At 41.8% G+C, this 18,522-nt stretch overlaps 1 protein-coding gene across 3 annotated transcripts in view; it reads right to left on the bottom strand.

Annotated features, from left to right (window-relative positions):
* Positions 1–18,522, bottom strand: part of rgs3a (regulator of G protein signaling 3a) — a 120,945-nt gene that overhangs the window by 22,501 nt on the left and 79,922 nt on the right. For all 3 annotated transcript variants that reach the window (XM_084572361.1, XM_084572362.1, XM_084572359.1), the window contains one exon: positions 9,033–10,013. In XM_084572361.1, coding sequence (XP_084428487.1) covers positions 9,033–10,013 — 981 coding nt within the window. The remainder of the gene's footprint in view (positions 1–9,032; positions 10,014–18,522) is intronic.

Genomic DNA, 18,522 nt, shown 5'->3' with positions numbered 1-18,522 from the left:
ACTTTGCTTGCCTGAATGGGTTTTTGTATCCTTGTTTTCCTAAGACTCTTTCCACTTTTACATCTGTCTTCTGAGTCTTGCTCTTGGACATCTTCTGAGAACTGTGACAAGAAATGAAGACGCAAAATGAACATCACGTTCTGTACAGAACGTTGCTATAAATTCTGCACACATCTGTTTTGATTGCACAGGTCTTGGCAGTATTATCCCTATTTGTACATCAAACAGGGTTAATATAGTTTTGCAAAAAGAAGAACTGAGTCATTGGTGTTTCTGGAACCAGGATTGTTACAAGTGATAGCATTCCCAGTCAAAGCGCCGACTTAAACATAGTATTACTAAAACATCTTTTAAGACTTCTTTCTCGTCCCAGGATTAAGAGATCATCTTCACTTGAGGAAACAGGTGGCTAAGGAAGGCTGCGCATCATTTCTCGCCAGGTCTCACTCTTGAACGTAAGGGATTCAGAGACTACGTGCGAGTTGCGTTGGTGCACCTGCATGCGTGTATGTACAGTCTATGCGAGAAATCCTCTATCAACATTTATATAACCATTTCCTGACTCAGCCAGAGGACTGCTGTGGCAACGAGCGCTGTAAACACGCCCATTAAAAACACACTCAGGGCCCGACTGTAAAGCAAGAGGCCTTCTGGATCGTCTCTTGGATTAGCTGGACGTCAGAAGAGGGGTTTATTGTGCCAGTGAGAGCATACAAAGTCCCATCATTTAATGACCCAAGTGCTTAAAATGTAGGACACTAAGGTGGGCAGAGAGCTGCTGAAATGATTCCAGCTAATTAAGATGAATCACGGCAGGGGCTTCTTACGAAATGAAGGCATCATTGAAACTCTGCGGAGCGTTTAAATATAAAGGTCACTGAGGAAATGTTGTTTGCTGATATTAACTGAACAAACCTGCTTGCGATGTTCCTTTGCGTTACTGGTGATGCTTACGCCAACAGCCTTATTTGTTCAGTAGCCAGCTAATGATGATTGAAGCTTCTCCAACGGTTTCCAGGCTTTGGCGACAGTCTGGATTGCATTATAAGGTATTTGTATTGTATAGCCTTCCTCTACGTCTATCACTAATACTCTCAAAGGGTCGAGAAATATGTTCTACTTTGACTAAAGTTGAAGTTACTGAGGGCTGACATCTCCTCTTTGGGACATGAGGAACACACTTTTGTATTTTTATGTTTTATAAGTCAGTTTCAAAAGAAGTTCTTATAGCCCTAATTCACACGGTAATGGATGAAAACAATGTGTTCCCGCACGCAGCAATCCAAGAAGCCCATTAAACCAAGAAGTAATCACAAACAGCCAAATAGTTGCAAACAAATAAACAAGAGGAATGCTAGCTTCATTAGCTTGGGATTAGCTAGCCTTTGCGGTGGGGGATTTGTGAAGGTGCAAGTACACGTGGACCCTACTATTTTAGTAGTAGCTCATAGAAACAGCACGAGAGAGAAGAAATGCCGGTGTAGAGGCTGAGATTTTTAGCCGCGGGGGAGCTTTTCCTGGCAAGAAGGATTGGCACGCGAATCTTTTAACTGTCATGGAGCCACGAGGAGTTACCAAGCTCACCAAGACAAATAGCATCCATTTCAGGGGAAAAATAGTGAAAGTGTAATGTTTTTTCATGGAAATGATCTTAAATCTTTCTGCAGGCGTTGGTGTAATTCACCGTGTGTTAAAAATAAGAAGGAACAGAACATTTAAACACTTTAGCTTTTTAAGTTTGAGTGCTTTCAGGGATAAAACACAAAAAAAGGTTCAGTTCATATTGATGCCACTTGTGTATAATACCAGTTTAAATTAATTAGAAATGCGTATTGAGTAAATGAGCAAACAAAACCCAACTGGCCACTGCTGAACCCCAATTATTCCTAAGCAAGGCATTGTAGGGCCTGTTTAGTCTGCATGCTGAAGTACATTGCCACTGTAGAGAAAGTCTGTATCTAAATAGCTTGGAACAAATTGGTAGTTTCTTTTCTTAGCCTCTCCGAAAGCAAAAAGACAAGTATAATAGTTTAAGGAGTGGATGGAACATTGTGTATATTGGTTCTGACGTAAGCAGTAAACTTGCATCATTTGCCAAAGCCAAGCAGAATATAATTAAATTTTGATGAATTAACTAATTTTGCTGGACTACAGATTACAAGTGAAAAGTCCTTGTTCGGGACAGGAACATTCACTGTGTAAATGTTGGTCTTGGATGTACTTTCTTTGCAGCTTCATCCAAAACCCATTAGGTTACCAAACCTCCCGAGTTATTCCTCACATTCAAAGCCGTGAAACAATAAAGCATGCCGTTTCTCCATTTCCAATTCTTCTGCATGCATCATCAACTGGCTTGGATGCTGATCTTTTTTTCCTGGAACCTGTAGTTTTAGCCTCGGCATATTATTTTTCACTATACAAGATTATGTTTTAAACGACGTCTGCTGGAAATATTAAAAAGTGAGAGACGGAGGTTCCAATCAGTTCAAAGAGTTAACAAATGAACTGCAGGCAAATAACTGCGGCAGATAAAATATGATTGAAACCGTTGACGTTGCATTGGTGCGGTTGTGTGTGTTTACATGAGCCATAACTTATTATGATATGCCAAGACGGTTCAAGCCAAGGTTGTAAATAACAAGGACAGAGACCGTAGGGATGGAATAATGAAAGAGACTGTGAAATAATTGGTTGGTTGTGTGCGTTTGTGTACTGCATCTGAGAGAACAACTTATTAATCACTTATGTGCTTTTTTGTTTTGTTTTGACAGATGCTGAGATTTATACGCGTAACATCTCTTGTTTGTTGGTCTGTAGGCTCTCCTTGCTGTACATTCCTCTCCTTTTTGAGCCTCAGAATAAAAAGAAAATATATGGAGAGGCAGAGAGATTGGGTAGAATAACATACAATCTGTCTGGAAGCTTCCAGACAACACACAAGCTCTACACCCACAGACTAATGGTATGACTCTAATTTCACATGGAGTGACAAGAATTCCTTCCAAAATAAGTCTCTCTATTCTGTCTTACATAACGATTTTCCCCTTTTAGGCAGTCTTACACCCGATATATTGCCTTAAGTAATGTCGATGGATTCTTGCAAGTGGAGCCACTGAAAATTTATGGTTAACGGGCTATAAACGAAAAAAACATTACACTTCAGTTCATTCACATTTTTATCAATAGACACTTTGGTGAGTGAATGCTGTGTTGACTGTTCTGAACGCTTGTTCATGCTCCTCAGTAAATATTTACGTGTTACTCATCGAGCATTTGGCCGGACATATCCAGCCTGACTGCATCCTGCATTGATTTGAACTCTGGAGACCTTTTGTCCCATCCAGGCCATCTACTGTACAGTCAAACAGAAGAAAAGCCTTGTGTTTACCTACAATACTGTACATTCACAGAAGTCAAATAATATGTCTCTGATGTACACTTATGTACGCTTTTTTTGTTGTTGTTTTTTGTTGTTTTTTTTACATTTCAGTTCATTTAAGAGAACAACATTCACCGATACTTAGTATTTCCATAACATTTCCAGGAAACTCTTCAACAGTTCATTTGGTAAAAAAAACAAACTATTATTAGGTCTTGTCACATGAGCGGATGCATGTGAGGTATGCATTCAAATCTTGATATCAACAAGTACTCAAACTATCTCAAGCTATAACCTTTGAGATAAAATTAGACAAACATGTGCATTAGGGCTTTGGGAATGATGAGAGGCCGGCATTAATAGATTTGTCCAGGACAACATGTAGCTGAGGTACTTCAAGATAACTTAACTTTATACAAAGTTTACAAATATTTTTGTGCGTGGGCCTTAAATAGTCTGTTTGGGTTCCTGTAAATGTTTATCTTGCCTATCGCAGTGCAGTCTAAAGGTACATAATATCCCAAACGTGTTGTCCCACGTTCATTTTTGTGTATTTAACCCTGTGTGCGCATTAGACTGAAGTCTATTGTAACTTGACATGTAGATTTCTATTAAAACAAGCCAGGTCGGCTCAGACAAAAATATAACAATGTTCTGTTTGTACAGGTGTGTGCTCTAGTTTTTTTTTAGACTGTTCCATGTTTGTGGATCAATTACACATTCTGATTCAGCCCCAAGGACGAAAGGCGAGTAATTTAGCTTTTCCCGTTTGGGCAAAGTCTGCACCAGTCTGCACAAGTTGGAGACAGTCAGCATGGGTAGTTGGCAGAAAAATCTGTAAGTGTGCGATGGGGTGAAGACGTGAATCTACAAAAGTGTGAGGGGAACAGATCCGACCCGACCTCAGTCGCAGTCAAACATGTTTGAATTTTTGGAGCCGAATTTGGACGCAATCGGGTAGTCTGAACTGATTCTGCAAGAACGTGTTGCTGACAGCCAATGAGAAAGAGAGGGTGGGATACAGGAAATAGCGTCAGAAGATGAGGGGAATATCAAAACCACAATGGTGAACAGGGAAAGCGGCGACCAACTGAACCTGGACCACACAAATGGAGGACGGATTAATCGAGTTGTGGCAGGAGCATGAGCGCCGACACAGTTTGCACGAGAGTTTGATGCGTTCAGTTGGCTTTAGTTGACAGATCATGTCGTCTGTGGTCCCTCATCGGGCACAGTTGTTAAGTGTGTGATCTCCAGTCTTCCAGTCGTCAAACAAAAATTTGCTGAAGCCAGTCTGTTAGTGGGTACTCCTCATTTCAAAATCTGTAAAGAGTGTGAAAGTTATGTAGTGTATCCCTGGCTTTAGATGAGTGTGTGTGCACTGTTTGTCTTGCATTAGGATTACCCTGTTTTCCTCAATCTAATACCCTCACAAACAGATAATGTGCTGTATTCTCTGACAATATCCTCAATCATTTCTATCCACTTCTTGCTAAAGCAGTAAAACCTCATTTTACTTTGGAATATTAATTTAGATGTGCGGTAGCCTACAGAGTTGTTTCAGTTTAAAATAATAGAGGGGCTAATTGTGTGCATGGTGCACCATCATTAAGTGTAAATTGTCAGCTTGAGGGTTAGATTTTAAGTCATTAGGGCGTAGCTAGTGTTTAAGAGCACTGAAGTGTTTTTAATGTTTTATATTGAGAATGGAAAGGAAAGATTAAGGCTAATGAAGGATGGAAGTAAATGCAGTGCTATCAGCATAACCATTTTGTTTCCCTTAGTTCCTCGCAGTAAAGAAAAATGCAAGGTAGCTCTATGGTAACATTAGTGGTTTGGCTGGAAGCACCCGCAGTCAATTTTTACAACCATTTTGAAGTTTAATTTCCATCACTCTGTACTCCACTCCCTCAGAGTGTGATCGTGTGCATGCATCCTGTTTTTCAAGTTTGAATAGATGCTAACCTATTTTTTTTACTTTGCTCTCTCCACTTCAGTAAATCCTAGACATGCAGCAGGAATGTAAGCCTCACAAGACTATCAGTAAACACATTAAAACTGTTTCCCCCCCAATGTCTGTAAAGACAGCTGATATTTATCAGAATATCAAACAAACATCAAGACCCCATAAACAACATGTTTGGCCTGTTTAAACCAAAAGCACTGGGTTAGATCAACATGTGTCGTCGGCGAACACGTCTGCGCGGATTCACAAACTGAAACCAGGATGATTGATGGTTGATGTCCGGAAAGACAGGGAGGAGTCGGGGGTTTTGCGCTGTAAGATGAGAGTTCAATGTAATCGTCCGGCAGGAAAGAACGTGCAGCGGTTTAGTTATATATGGCCATTCATAGCATGCTTCTTGTGACCTTGTGATGGAAATTGGGATTTCCAAAGTGTAAAACAGATCAGAGGAACACTTTATTACTTCTGGGCTCACATTTCTTTAATTCCACTTTAGTTGTTTAACTAAATTAACAGTTCAACAGTTATTATTTCGCCTGTACACACAGCTCGGGTAGCTTATATTTTCCAGTTGTGGTCTCTATATTTGGCTACTATGACATTTGGATGTAGTTTGAAACTTAATAAATTTGACCCACTGAAGCCTCCTTTGTAAACAGATCAGTTTGCCTTTACCATAAGGCCTGATGTCCACGTGGTGTACCACATGGTTCAATACTTGGACCAGCATCGTTTCTCAGTTTTCTCCCTCTAGGTCCAAAAAGATTTGTGCTAATAGCGCCACTAGCAATAATGCTTAAAAAAGCATTATTGTGGTATTCTTAGAACATGCACAATCTATATACTGACGTGGCAGTCTACTGTATAATGTGAGGAATTCATGACAGGCAGTATATTTATTCCATTTTCCTTAAATTTCCCCAAAATAACTTCGTATTATTTTCCAGCCAAGTTATGAAAGGCAAGTTTGATTTAGTTGATTCAGAAACAATGTTTCATCGGTCAGTGGCAGCGATAGCATAGTTTCTTTTTTAGCAGCAGGCAAGAAAAATCTGTAAGTCAAACAAACTGACACAGTTTTTCTTGATCTACTCTCTGTCTGTCTCTGGCTCCCCTTGCAGTGATGATGGGCCACTAAAAACTTCAAGTGAGGGGAAAAGGTGCTGAGCGGAAAGAAAGACAGGACCAGAGTTGCTGCTTGTTGAAAGGCCAAGTAAACACTGCCTGGCATGAGCAGTCACTGCAAAATGTCTTAAACATCATGATAACCGATGTTTAATGACAGTGAAGGTCATTCAAACTGCAATAAATAGACTTACTGAATCAATTAAAAATAAACTTCAAAGACTTTCCTTCACCCCAAAAGAGTTAGAATCACTTCTAAAGTAAAGAAAAACATGTCTTTGTTAAAGACAATAATCTTTTAAGGATTTCCAATAACACATTCAGAGCCATCTGTCATTCTACAAGCCACCACCCAAGCTTTTAAGCACATTCTTTTAAAATATCTCTTCATATTTTCCCTGTCACTGAGACTGCTTGCAAGCAGATATGTAAGCAATTATTTCACCCCGCTGGAATTTTGAAGACCTTAAAGGCATTATGAAGCGGACAAAGCATGTGTCTCCCCTAGTGTGTTTACATGCACAAAATACTTCTGTTTTTGTGTTAATACACTGTGCGTGTCATGCAGTTTAAACGGATAATGAAAATGAATCTCCCAGTAATATGTCTATAGCAACAGCAGCAACAGCAGCAACAGCAGCAGCATTTTTCCACCCATGACGGACTTATTCAACGGTGCGAACACAGCCACAGCTCTCTTTTTTTTTTTTTTCTTGTCAGCCTTGCGATATTTGCATATAAAACCTGTCTTTCAGAAAGTTTAAAAATAGGAATGCTTCTCCGGTTTTGGAGGGAAGTCAGGCCATAAACTGCAGTAAAAACCCCAACTGAGCATGCATATTTTGAATTTGCTGTGTCCCTAAAACCCATCTATATCAGCATATTCCACATGTTTTAATCAAATAAAGTCTAACCCAAACACAGCAAACAGAATGTTTACACGACACACATTTTAAAGATTGCCATATTCAGAATAGTATAACAGAATATTAGTGTGCATGCATTTAGTACGGTTCTTTTGGTTAGAGGTCCCCCGCACACACTGACACACATTCTGTATCTACAGATGTCACAAGATCTATGAATTCTGAGGGGGGGGGTGATGGATGATTTTAAATAATGGAAACACAAGCCTGTAAGAACTGTGTCCATGACGCCAATAGGTAGTAAAATTACCCTTGAATCTGCCAAGACCAATAGGCTCCAGCCCTGTCTGCTGCATTCCTGCTTTGCACAGTGCACACACACTGCCATTTAAGGCTGCCGAGAGTGCTGACAGACTTGTGGAAGGAGAGGCAGATAAAGAGGAGCTGTACCGCTGATACTCTACAATGATTAAAAAAAGGAAAAAGAAAGAAACTGTCGTAAGGATGCCTTTCTTGTTCTTTTTCTTCTATTTTCCGCTCATTTGTCTGTACTTATTCAAGTGTGCCGTTCAACACTATATAAAGCGTTGTTGGAAGAAATAGAAGAGATGACGACCCGTCTGCAGTGATATAAAACCTAATTATTCTAGCTAACAATTAAACAAGGCTTTTTCAGTTAACGTGCATTATTCAACATAGGCCAAAGCAAAGTGAGAAATGACATGATGCTGGGCAACTCAATGTGATGCATGCTTCCCTCTGCTGGACGACTACAACAACTACCACCTGCACTAAAATCAACGGCACACTCACTGTTCAAAAACAGGCAAGAACCAAAAAGGAATCATTTATATACTACATTATGAAAAGTGTATTAAAGTTTAAAAATATGATGAAAATGCATTTATGAAAGCCTTTTCTGTTTTTGTGGAAGCAGACACGAACTGTCAGTATTATAAGTTTCTTTAAAAGTTACATATCTGTTTTGACTACCGTGACATAAAGGAAAATCTTCCCTTTTTCCTCCCCATGATATTGCCCAACTGAACATTGCTCTGTAGGCATTAACATTTACCGTGGTGTAAAGAGTGCAGTGGAAACACAATGACTGTACACTTTCTTACGTTGGACTTCAGCTTGGGGTTTATGTAACTGCACATGAGTCTGTGAGTGCCTTTTCTCGTGCTGTTAATATTTAAACATGATTATTCTGCACATAATCTATTGAGATGTGACCTAGATGCATCTTAAATATCTATAATAGCTATACAACTCCAGGTGGTAGCAAACAGTCGACTCATGCTCTTTAGTACTAAGTATTCAGGCGCTGCAGCTGCATTACGAGTCGAAATAGACTACTAATCTGCCTACTGTTTACGATTATGTTCGTTTCTTTGAGATAAACTTGACATTAAACACTTCCAGCAGAGTATTTTGCTCCACTGTGTACTTGCTCTGTTTTACCACTTGATGTCACCCTTCTTACAGAAACAAGTGGCCGGAGATGTGAGATCACTCAAGCATTGCTGATGCAATAGCTGTAGATATACAGTATAAGAGTTGCATTATACGTTTTAATTAGCTACGTGAGATTAGAAGGAAAAACTACAGCTCTATTATAGGTCAAGTTAATGTATCTATGTGTTTGTTGTTGCTAACTGAATTCCTGTGTGACTCAGTTTGTGAAGTTGCTTACCTTCCTCCCAGAGAACAGCATACACAGCTGGTGCATGGAGCCTCCGTTCTTGGTCAGCTCCTTCTTCAAGGTTTTGGGCGACGGGAGCGTCCAGCCGCCCTTGTGACCTCCCCCTGCCTCCAGGCAGTTGATGGCATTGTCGGAGGTGAAGCAAGGTGTTCGGGGGTCCTGCAGCAGGCTGCCTTCACTGTGGGTGCGCCTGCGGAGGGAATTCTGCACGCTGAGCCCACCTCCTCCGTGTTTCTCACACGTGGCGCCCTCTACCATGCTGCGGCGCTTGCTGTCGCTGCGCTGTAGATAGGCGTCGTCGCTGTCGTCTTCGTCGTCCTCCTCCTCGGACTCCTCGTCGTCGTCTTCGTCGTACTCTTCTTCGTCGGTGTTGGGGGAGGAGAGGGCGTCGGCGCTGAAGGAGCGGTCAAGGCGCAGCTCGGGGATGACAAATGAGGACGAGGAAGATGAAGGGGGAGCGTTGGTGTCAGGCGGCTCTGAGACGTTGTCCTCATCTGTGTTTGACACAACCAGGTTTAAATTGACCTCCTCATCATTTCTATCTCCTTCATCCTCTCCTCCTCCTCCTTCTTTATCCTCGCCATCACTTCCTGCACTCTTTCTGCTGGCTCCATCCTCCTCTTCCTCTCTCTTGCTCTCCTCATCCATCCTCTCTCTCCAGATCTCCATTTCATGGCCTTCTATACTCTTGCAATCCTCACCCTCCGTGGAAGGAGGTGGTGTGGGAGGCACTTTGTGCCGCTCCTCAGATCCCATAAGACCTCCAATGGGCATGTAGATGTCATCCAAAGGGGTGAGTGGCTCCGACGGGTGAGGGCTGCCCAGCGTTGGAGGCTCTGAAGGACTGGAAGGATAGAGGCTGCTTTCCTCACCCTCTGAGCTTCGTGGGGGCAGGTGGAGGCACACACCACCTCGATCTCCTCCTACTCCGCCCAGCTCACATGAAGGCGCGTCCACCTTAGGCTCCAACATCTGGAAAACAACAAAGACAAGAGAGACAAAAAAAAAATAACTGTTAGTCGAATCTGTTTAGACAATTAATGAACTGGATGTGTGCATACAGTTACAGGTTTAACCCAGCATAGTGGAGATTCATTCTTCAGCCATGATCTGCTCGTTGCAACTGTTCCATTACCCGACGTCGAATTTAGTTTTGAAATTAATCACAATTAGTCATGCCACATATTGATGACATCAAGCCATAATGTCAGGATCAGACTAGAGAACATTAATTTCTTTTCAGAAGGTCACGATGCCAGTTTAAGTGATGATAGTCCTTTCACGACTTTCCCATGAGATCAATCACGGCATGCCGCTTGCGTGTTCTGTCCAGAGGGGACAGAGACAGATATCTCAGATCAGAAATGTCCACGTATAACCATGGCACCGCAGAGCAGAGAAAAATCTGAGCAGCTAGTCTTTCCATCTAATTTTCCAAGGTGCCATGACACACAAGCATAGATTATTATTATTATTTGTTCCCGACATGAAGTCACCTGGGACTGAAAGGATGAAATCCAAGAGACCACACTGTAATATGAATAAGTTCATATTGTGATAACTATTGTAACACCCACTGGTGCTGCAAGCTACTGCACTACACCCAGTAGCTAGATGTCGTGACTCAGCCAAACTAAGCTGGTATTGTGCCTTTAGTATAAAAATGCAGCTCAGACCTCTGCTAGAAATGGATGAGATTAATGCTAAGATGTGTTACAACCAGCCGCCCATCTGTTCACCCATCTATCCCCATCCTGATACATTTTAAACCATTTCAAAGTACTATAAATTTTTATCTACCTCAAATGAACCCACATTCAGCACAAGCCCCAGCTGCCCTCACCCACATCCCAGGGCCGAGCATAATACTCCCGTCACACACCACTGTGCGTAACGCACACAGCACAATGCCTGTTCTTTGCCCCCGCCCTTGGCAATTTCTCTGTATTACCTCCTTCCCAAAATCTGCTGGTTTTAAATGCTGCTTTAACCTCTTCCAGCTCACAGAGCCCCGTGTGGGAGGGTGATTACAAATGCATTTTGAGTGGGCCAACATCATTCAAACCCACAGAATTTTATTTTAAATTTCACCAAGGGGTCACCAAGTTTTTAAAGACACTAAATGTGTCAGGCCGAATTGAGGAAATCTCTGCAGAATTACGCACTGGACTTTATTTAATGGGATGATGCTGCAGTTTTTCTTTTTTGCAATGTGCATGATCGAATTGTTGCTGTTGGGGTGCTTTGTGTAGTTGTAATAGGTTAAGTTACAGTAGTTGCTATGTTTTGTTGCAGGTGTTGTACATGGAGTGGGTGATGTAGTTGCTGTAGTTGCAGTGGTTAGTTTAGTTGCAGTAGTTGCCATGTTTTGTCGCTGATGTTGCTTTACATGCAATATTGAGTGTAGTTGCAGTGTTTGGTTTAATGTCCCTAGTTGCCATGTGCTTAGTAGAGCTGCAATTGGTTTAGTTGCAGTAGTTGCTATGTTTTGTTGCATGCGTTGTACATGGAGTGGGTTGTGTACTTGCTGTAGTTGCAGTGGTTGGTTTAGTTGCAGTAGTTGCCATGTTTTGCTGCTGCTTTACATGCAGTATTGAGTGTAGGTGCAGTGTTTGATTAGATTTCCCTAGTTGCCATGCTTTGTTGCAAATGTTATATATGGGGTGCTTTGTGTGGTTGCAATTTGTTAAATTCCAGGAGTTGCTATGCTTTGTTGCAGATGTTGCAGACGGAGTGCTTGGTGTAGTTGCAATGTGTTTAGCTGCAGTAGATGCTATGTTTTGTTGCAGGTGTTGAACATGGAGTGGATGGTGTAGTTGCAGTAGTTATTTGCAGCAGTTGCCATGTTGTGTCGCAGATGTTGCACATGGAGTGTTTGGTGTAGTTGCAATTGGTCTAGTTGCAGTAGTTGCTCTTTTTTGTTGCAGATGTTGCACGTGGAGTGCTTAGTGTAGTTGCAGTTAGTTGCAGTTGGTTTCAGTACCCGCTATCTTTTGTTGCAGGTGTTGAACATGGAGTGGGTGGTGTAGTTGCTTTAGTTGCAGTGGTTAGTTTAGCTGCAGTAGTAGTTGCCATGTTATGTGTCTGTTGTTGCTGTACATGTAGTATTCAGTGTAGTTGCAGTGTTGCAGCCTTTCCAGGTTTTACTTGATACTTATTGATCCTTTTTTATGTCTCTACTTAAATGCGTCTTGTTGGCATAGTAGACTACATATAGATTAATCACTTGTTTCAACAGTGATATTAAATATAAAGTATAATGTTACATTATAACTGTGTTATGGCGATTTGACCGCAGATAGTTGCTTGAGGGTCAAAGCCGTAAAGGAGAAATCAAAAGGAAAATAAATCGGCACTTTGAGTCTCTGCCCTCCATAGCATTTTTGTGAAATCACAAGCCCTCTGCTAAGCCTTCAAAATCAATTCCACCTTCTTTAAGTCTTGTGAAGGGCCTCATTGTGCTGCGCAAGTTAACCCATGATGACAAGCTGCAGTCACAAGACGCGCTGCTCTAATTGGAGATAATATTGCCTCCTCTCAGGCAGCTCTCATGATATTTCACAAGCTGTTTGTGTTCTTTTACAGCTCAAACTGCTTACCCCAGATACAACTGCCCTGGCTGCACTTGGCTCTAAACTTTCGACCTGTAGGGATGAACTCTGCAAAGAGCTCTTAAGACTTTTATTCTAGATCAACTGAAAGCACTCCCTTAAACTAACAATGTCAGTGTATGTGTATGCCAAGCAGTGAAACCAGCCAGTATTGTTTTTGCTCAGTGTACATAGAGCCTGAATTAGAAGCACATTTGTTTGTGTCTAAGACATGAAGTATAGATAAGCACAATCTATATATTTCCCTCTGCGCCATTCAGTCTCTTAATGAAGTTTAATTATAATAAACGGGCTTAAGGGCTAAGCATACTAACAACAAAGCTTTGCATAAGTGTGTGTTGTGCCCCTCCGGGTTTGTCAAATCACTGATGTTGTATGTGACCTTCCTGGATGCAGTGGGGGGATTAGAGGATCTGGTTTGGGGACCTCATAATTGTGTCTCTGCTCAGGCAACAAGAGGCACTGCAGACCCTGCTCTATTTTATTTTGTAGTTTTGAGGAGCCAGTTCACAGCAGATCTTTTGCTCCGTTGTTTGGGTGTTGCTGGTTTCATTTACTTTTTTTCCAATGTGGTCACTGAGAAGCACTTTGAGGCCTGAGCAAGGCTATAAATACAAACTTGATGTTTAAGGATTGTATCTATCTATATATATAGATACAAATTCAACTGCCTGAAGGTGATCCAGACCTCTCATTTTCTCCTCTAACTCCTCCTTAACCCTTCCGTGATCTCGTCTAAATGGTTCACAGTAGTGTTGCAACCAAGACATCAGGGTGACGGGGTATGAGAGGTATTTTTAGAATGAAATGCACTTTCATAAAAGCAAACAGAGGAAAGTGGAAGGAAAGCCTCTGTCTTTATCCCCTTCTGCCCCTCTGTCCTCTCTCTCTGTTCTTCCTTTGCTCATTGTGGTCCAAGTCAGAGCAGTGAGTCACTGTCGTAGTATGAATATTTTTATATGGCAACTGAAACACTGTTAAATGTCACAGGAAAAGCATCTGTTCTTCTGTCTATGCGTCGTATATCTAGACCTGAGATTTACACGCGTTCTGGACCTTCCCGACCCCAGTCTCTCTCTCCCTGTCCAGCACACACAAAACCCCTGACTGCTGAAGATATGGCTCGAGACACAATGGAGCCACCTGTCCTGTCAGATACACTTGTTCCTCCTCGCACTCTACACGGTACTCACAAAGTCGAGCGGCTTCACATTAACCCCTTTTAAGCAACCTGGCCTCCTGTCTCACGTGAAGATATAAGAACTTCAAGGCGTTTTCCAAACACGACGCTTGCTACTTCGTCCACGCTCTTTGTCCTTCCGGTGAGCCGGCCTGAAAAGGCACGGTGAAAATACGATGGCTAATGGGCGATGAGACGTGCGCGGTGTGCAGGCGCTTTTTATTCCTACGCTTGCATTTGCACGAGCGCATGTGTAATGCGCGTGTTCTCGGAGTCATCAATGATTCAACAGAATATAATCTCTGACATTGCTTCAATTAAGGAAAGGAAGCAAAACCGGTGCTAAAAGGCAGAGAGAGAGAGTGAGACGCAGGTTAAGAGAGTGAATAGATGGAGGAGACAAAGTGGATAAGACAAGCAGAAGGGAGGAGGGTTCAGTGAACAGCAACGACAAAGAAATGAGATGAGTAAGTGGAAGAGAGGAGAGGAGAGGAGCAAAGGACCAAATGCTCATATTCATTAATTAATTAAAATCATGTACAACAAGTTACATGAGCTACCAGTAACAAGTTGTGTATATATATATATGTATATATAAGCGATTTCTACACAGATTTTTTTTAAATTGCAAATGTTTTGTTTGTCTCAGTGGTCAAAAATCAAGCTCAGCTCACCGAGAAGATGTGATTTAATGCCCTGCTGGCCAGTTCACTCCATGAGCTATAGCGCTGCTTCATCATGTGTCTGTTACAGTGTTTATTATTTGTTTTTGAAGCCAGGAGGCAGCCATACTGCACACGGACATTTGTCCCCCACGAGTTAGCAAGCCCCAACGAATTTCACTCACGGCCATTTATACAAAGCACTGCAAAAACATAGATCTTTTTGTTGTTGTTGAAACTCCCCGCAAGGCTGAAAGGACCTAGAAAATTGAAGTTTTTTAGACACAGTCGGGTTGTGGCCCTACGACTGACAGTCAGTCAGTCATTTTAGTCTAGACTATTGCAGCGACTGTTAGATGGATTGCCATGAAATCTGGCACAGACATGCTCCAGAATTCAGGGTAAATTCTTCTAACTTTCCTTGGTCATCTGACTTTTCCACTACCACCACCAAGGCGTTAACATTTGTGGCTGAAAGTGAACTGTCTCAACAGCTGGTGAATGGATTTGTACGCACTCCACTGCAGGAATTTGTGGTATTTGTGAATTTTTCACCTCTAATACTAAGTACAATTAGTCTTTTGAGCAAATACTTTCCAAATGAACCTCAGCATTGAATATACTCTGTGTTTCATGCTACTTCAAAACAGAATTTGAACTGTAGAACAATGCCAACTAGTACCACAGTTCATGGCTTGCTGCTGCATGTCTTTCTCAGATATTTGCTCCCCCAACCCTGCATAATCTCGTTATGAAGACCCAATAGTGACTTAACCTTTCGGCTTACGCAACTCTCACATAAACAACCAACTAAATAAAAACGAGGATGTTTCTGTACAGGTCCACAAAACTCGTCTTGTTAATGTACTGGTTAAGAGCCGGGTACAATAAGAAGCACATGCACTCTGTGTGGGATAAACTGGACGTTGCACATCTGCAGTTGGTGAGATCTGGGTCTGTTTAGTCTCATTTCCTTTGAGAACATTTCGGCAAAAATCCCAAATTAAAGATTAAACGACAGAAAGAAATCAATCACAGAGAAGTTAAACAACAACAAAGAAGGAAAAAATGTGGGGGAAGAGGCTTTATGGTTCCGCAGCTTAAAAAATAAATGCTTAAGACAACAACGAGTGCTCAGGCGCAATCTGTCCCTTCCCTTGTTGCACCTTGGGAGTCCCAAAACAGGGATATTTTTAAAACCAAATGGGCTGCAGGGGGAAGCTAATCTTGACATTACTTCCTGCATTCTGTGACTTATTAATGTACATGAATACAGCTTCAGAAATCTCCAGAAACTCCACACACATTTGACCTTAGATGCATGCAATTCTCCAAATGATCTGTTTTAGAAACAGCATGCTCCCTCTGTTTAACACTATCTATTTAGTGTCGGGGTGTGGACTATGTGGAAAAGAAACCCGGATTAAACCAGGTAAGAGCAGTGAATGAATACCTCTAAGGTCCTGTATCCAAAATAACTTCATCAAGAAATAAAAACTGACAAATATGTCCTTTCCTTGCTAAAAATGAGTCCTGAAGGTCAACATCTTCTGACACTTATAGCGGTACAAGAAAACACACACACTCGTGGACATTCACCCAGGGACAACCATGTGACCTCTGTCCCGCTGTTTCCACAGCAACGAGAGACCCATCCCCGGGGAGCAGCTGTGCTGCGCGTTCTCCAAAAGCAAAAGATGTACCTCTGAACTCTGCCATCCCAGTTTCCCCAAGCCCCTCCCGCTTCTCAATTATGAACTGTCATCTTTCATCCTCGTCTCTTCCCTCTCCTTCCCGTCTTTCGTTTAATTTCCTGTGTCCCGTTTGTGTTTAAGTAAGACGTAGCATTAAAGAGCATTAAAGTCTTCCCCTGCCTGGTGGTTAATGGTTTAATTTGTCCAGCATTACGCTTGCCAAATCCACTTCCAACCTCGATAAATCCAGCTCATCTCAATTAGCAGCACTGTTAAAATATTGAGCACCACCACAGAAAGAATGTGCATTATCTTCTCCTCTGTCTCCGCCCTCTTCTTCGTACAGCTCAGACGCTCGCGGATGCCTAGGTGGTGTAACTCCACCCGAGGGTTTTCTGCGCTTTTTAAAAGTCCCCTTTACTCACTGGCTTATCTCATTGACTTCTTTTCTTCAAAGGACGTGTACGGGGGAAGAGACGTCTAGTGAAGACATCCTGTTTACAGAGCAAACATCAAATGGACTCAAAGATAACAAAGGACAAAGTTAACCTTATTTCTCACCGGCTAATGGTATCATCTTGTTCCAACGTCTCATTAAATCTACATAACTCAACCTTATTTTCAGAAATGTACACGCTGTGTTTTCTGGTTTCAGATTCAAGAATCTTGTTTATGTGTCATCAATTGGAAATGTGCTTAGATGTCTTGTGCATTGGGATTGGTTGAGGTGGTGGAAATAACAGCATGCATCATTAATGAGGCTAACATTAACTAACTAAAGGAAGGATTTTGGACAGGACGGTGGCGCAGTGGTTAGCACCGTTGCCTCACAGCATCCGGGCCTTTTTGCGTGGAGCATGTTCTTCCTGTGCTTCCTCCGACAGCCCAAAGACATGCATGCATTGGTCACAGGTGTGCATTTGAATGTGAATGTTTGTTTGTGTTTCTGTGTCAGCCCTGTGACAGACTGGCGACCTGTCCAGCTTGTACCCTGCCTCTCGCCCCAGCCGCCCATACAGGATAAACGTTAATAGATAATATGTGGATAGAGAGCTAGATTTTTTTTGTCAACTTCTGTTTAGGCTATTGTTGCCACCTGTTGCTTTGATATAACCTAAGAAAAAATAAGCAGTTCTCGACAGCTCCCCTCTAATTAAACTTCCGATGGTGCTTGATAAGGTAATCGCAATGAGCAATCCCATTTAAAAACGAAACTCAAATTAATATCTCAGAAGTCGCATTAATTTATGCACCAAGTACACAAAATCAATTTTATTACAGGATGAAATCTAATTCAGGAATCTGCTTGTAAAAAGAGAAGCAGAAAGAAAATCTAAAGAAGATGAAGGCTATTTGGTCTGAAGAAGCATACATTTTGTGTGCACACACACACAAAACAAACATTCAATCAAAAATCAGTGCAGAGCCGGGCATAATCATCATTTGGAGATAACGAGAGTCTTCTGCGATGTGATGCTGATTTTAATCTCCCTCAAGAGCGATAGCAACAGTACTCGTCAACCGCATTATTTTTCACTAAATTTAGTCAAAAGCACATGTTGGTTACCTTAAATGAAATCATTTGCTCCAAAGGACGGCCGAAGTGGTTATATAAACTCACTTACACACACACACACACAACACGATTCATTTTCTACATTCCTTCAATCACAGGTCAAATGTTACTAAAGACTTACACATGTCATGTCACATGAACAAGAGAGGGTATACATCCTTGGAATGTAGCATCTGACATGATAATAGTCCTGCTCTCTGCCGCCGACTGGAAGACGTTATTGTGGTGTGTGTATCTCAGCGTGCGTGTCTGCGCCAGCTAAATATATATGAAACATGTTTTTGAGATGTACTGTCCAGAACAATCAGTGGTCTGAAGATTCAAGAGCCATTATTGCTCCGGGTAAAACCTATACCTCGTTAAGGGGCCCTACCCTATAGCTGATCAATCTCTGAATGGTCTCATTATATGCACCGCAATGCACCCGCCTCTATTGCTTTCGATTTCAGCGTGAGAAGACCGCTGAGATCGTAATTGTCATTTATCTGTCAAGACTCCTGTACTGGGATCGGGCCGAAGGGGAAGGACGAAGCAGAACAGGGATAAGGGAGCAAAGAGGAAAGGACCAAGGGGAAAAACACCGTAAATGAAAGAGGCAAACTACAGGAAAATAAACATGAACACTTTTGATTGAATAATATATTTTAATATATATAAAAGGTCTACATTTTAGGTTTTAACTGATACTTTTGGCCACAATGTAAGGTAAAATAAGCGAATCATCATCAACTCATTATTAAAGTCCATCCTCTCATCTA

The sequence above is a fragment of the Chelon labrosus genome, assembly GCF_963514085.1.
Source record: "Chelon labrosus genome assembly, chromosome: 22".
In the NCBI taxonomy this organism is placed as follows: domain Eukaryota; kingdom Metazoa; phylum Chordata; class Actinopteri; order Mugiliformes; family Mugilidae; genus Chelon; species Chelon labrosus.
This window is presented reverse-complemented; position numbering and strand designations above follow the sequence as displayed.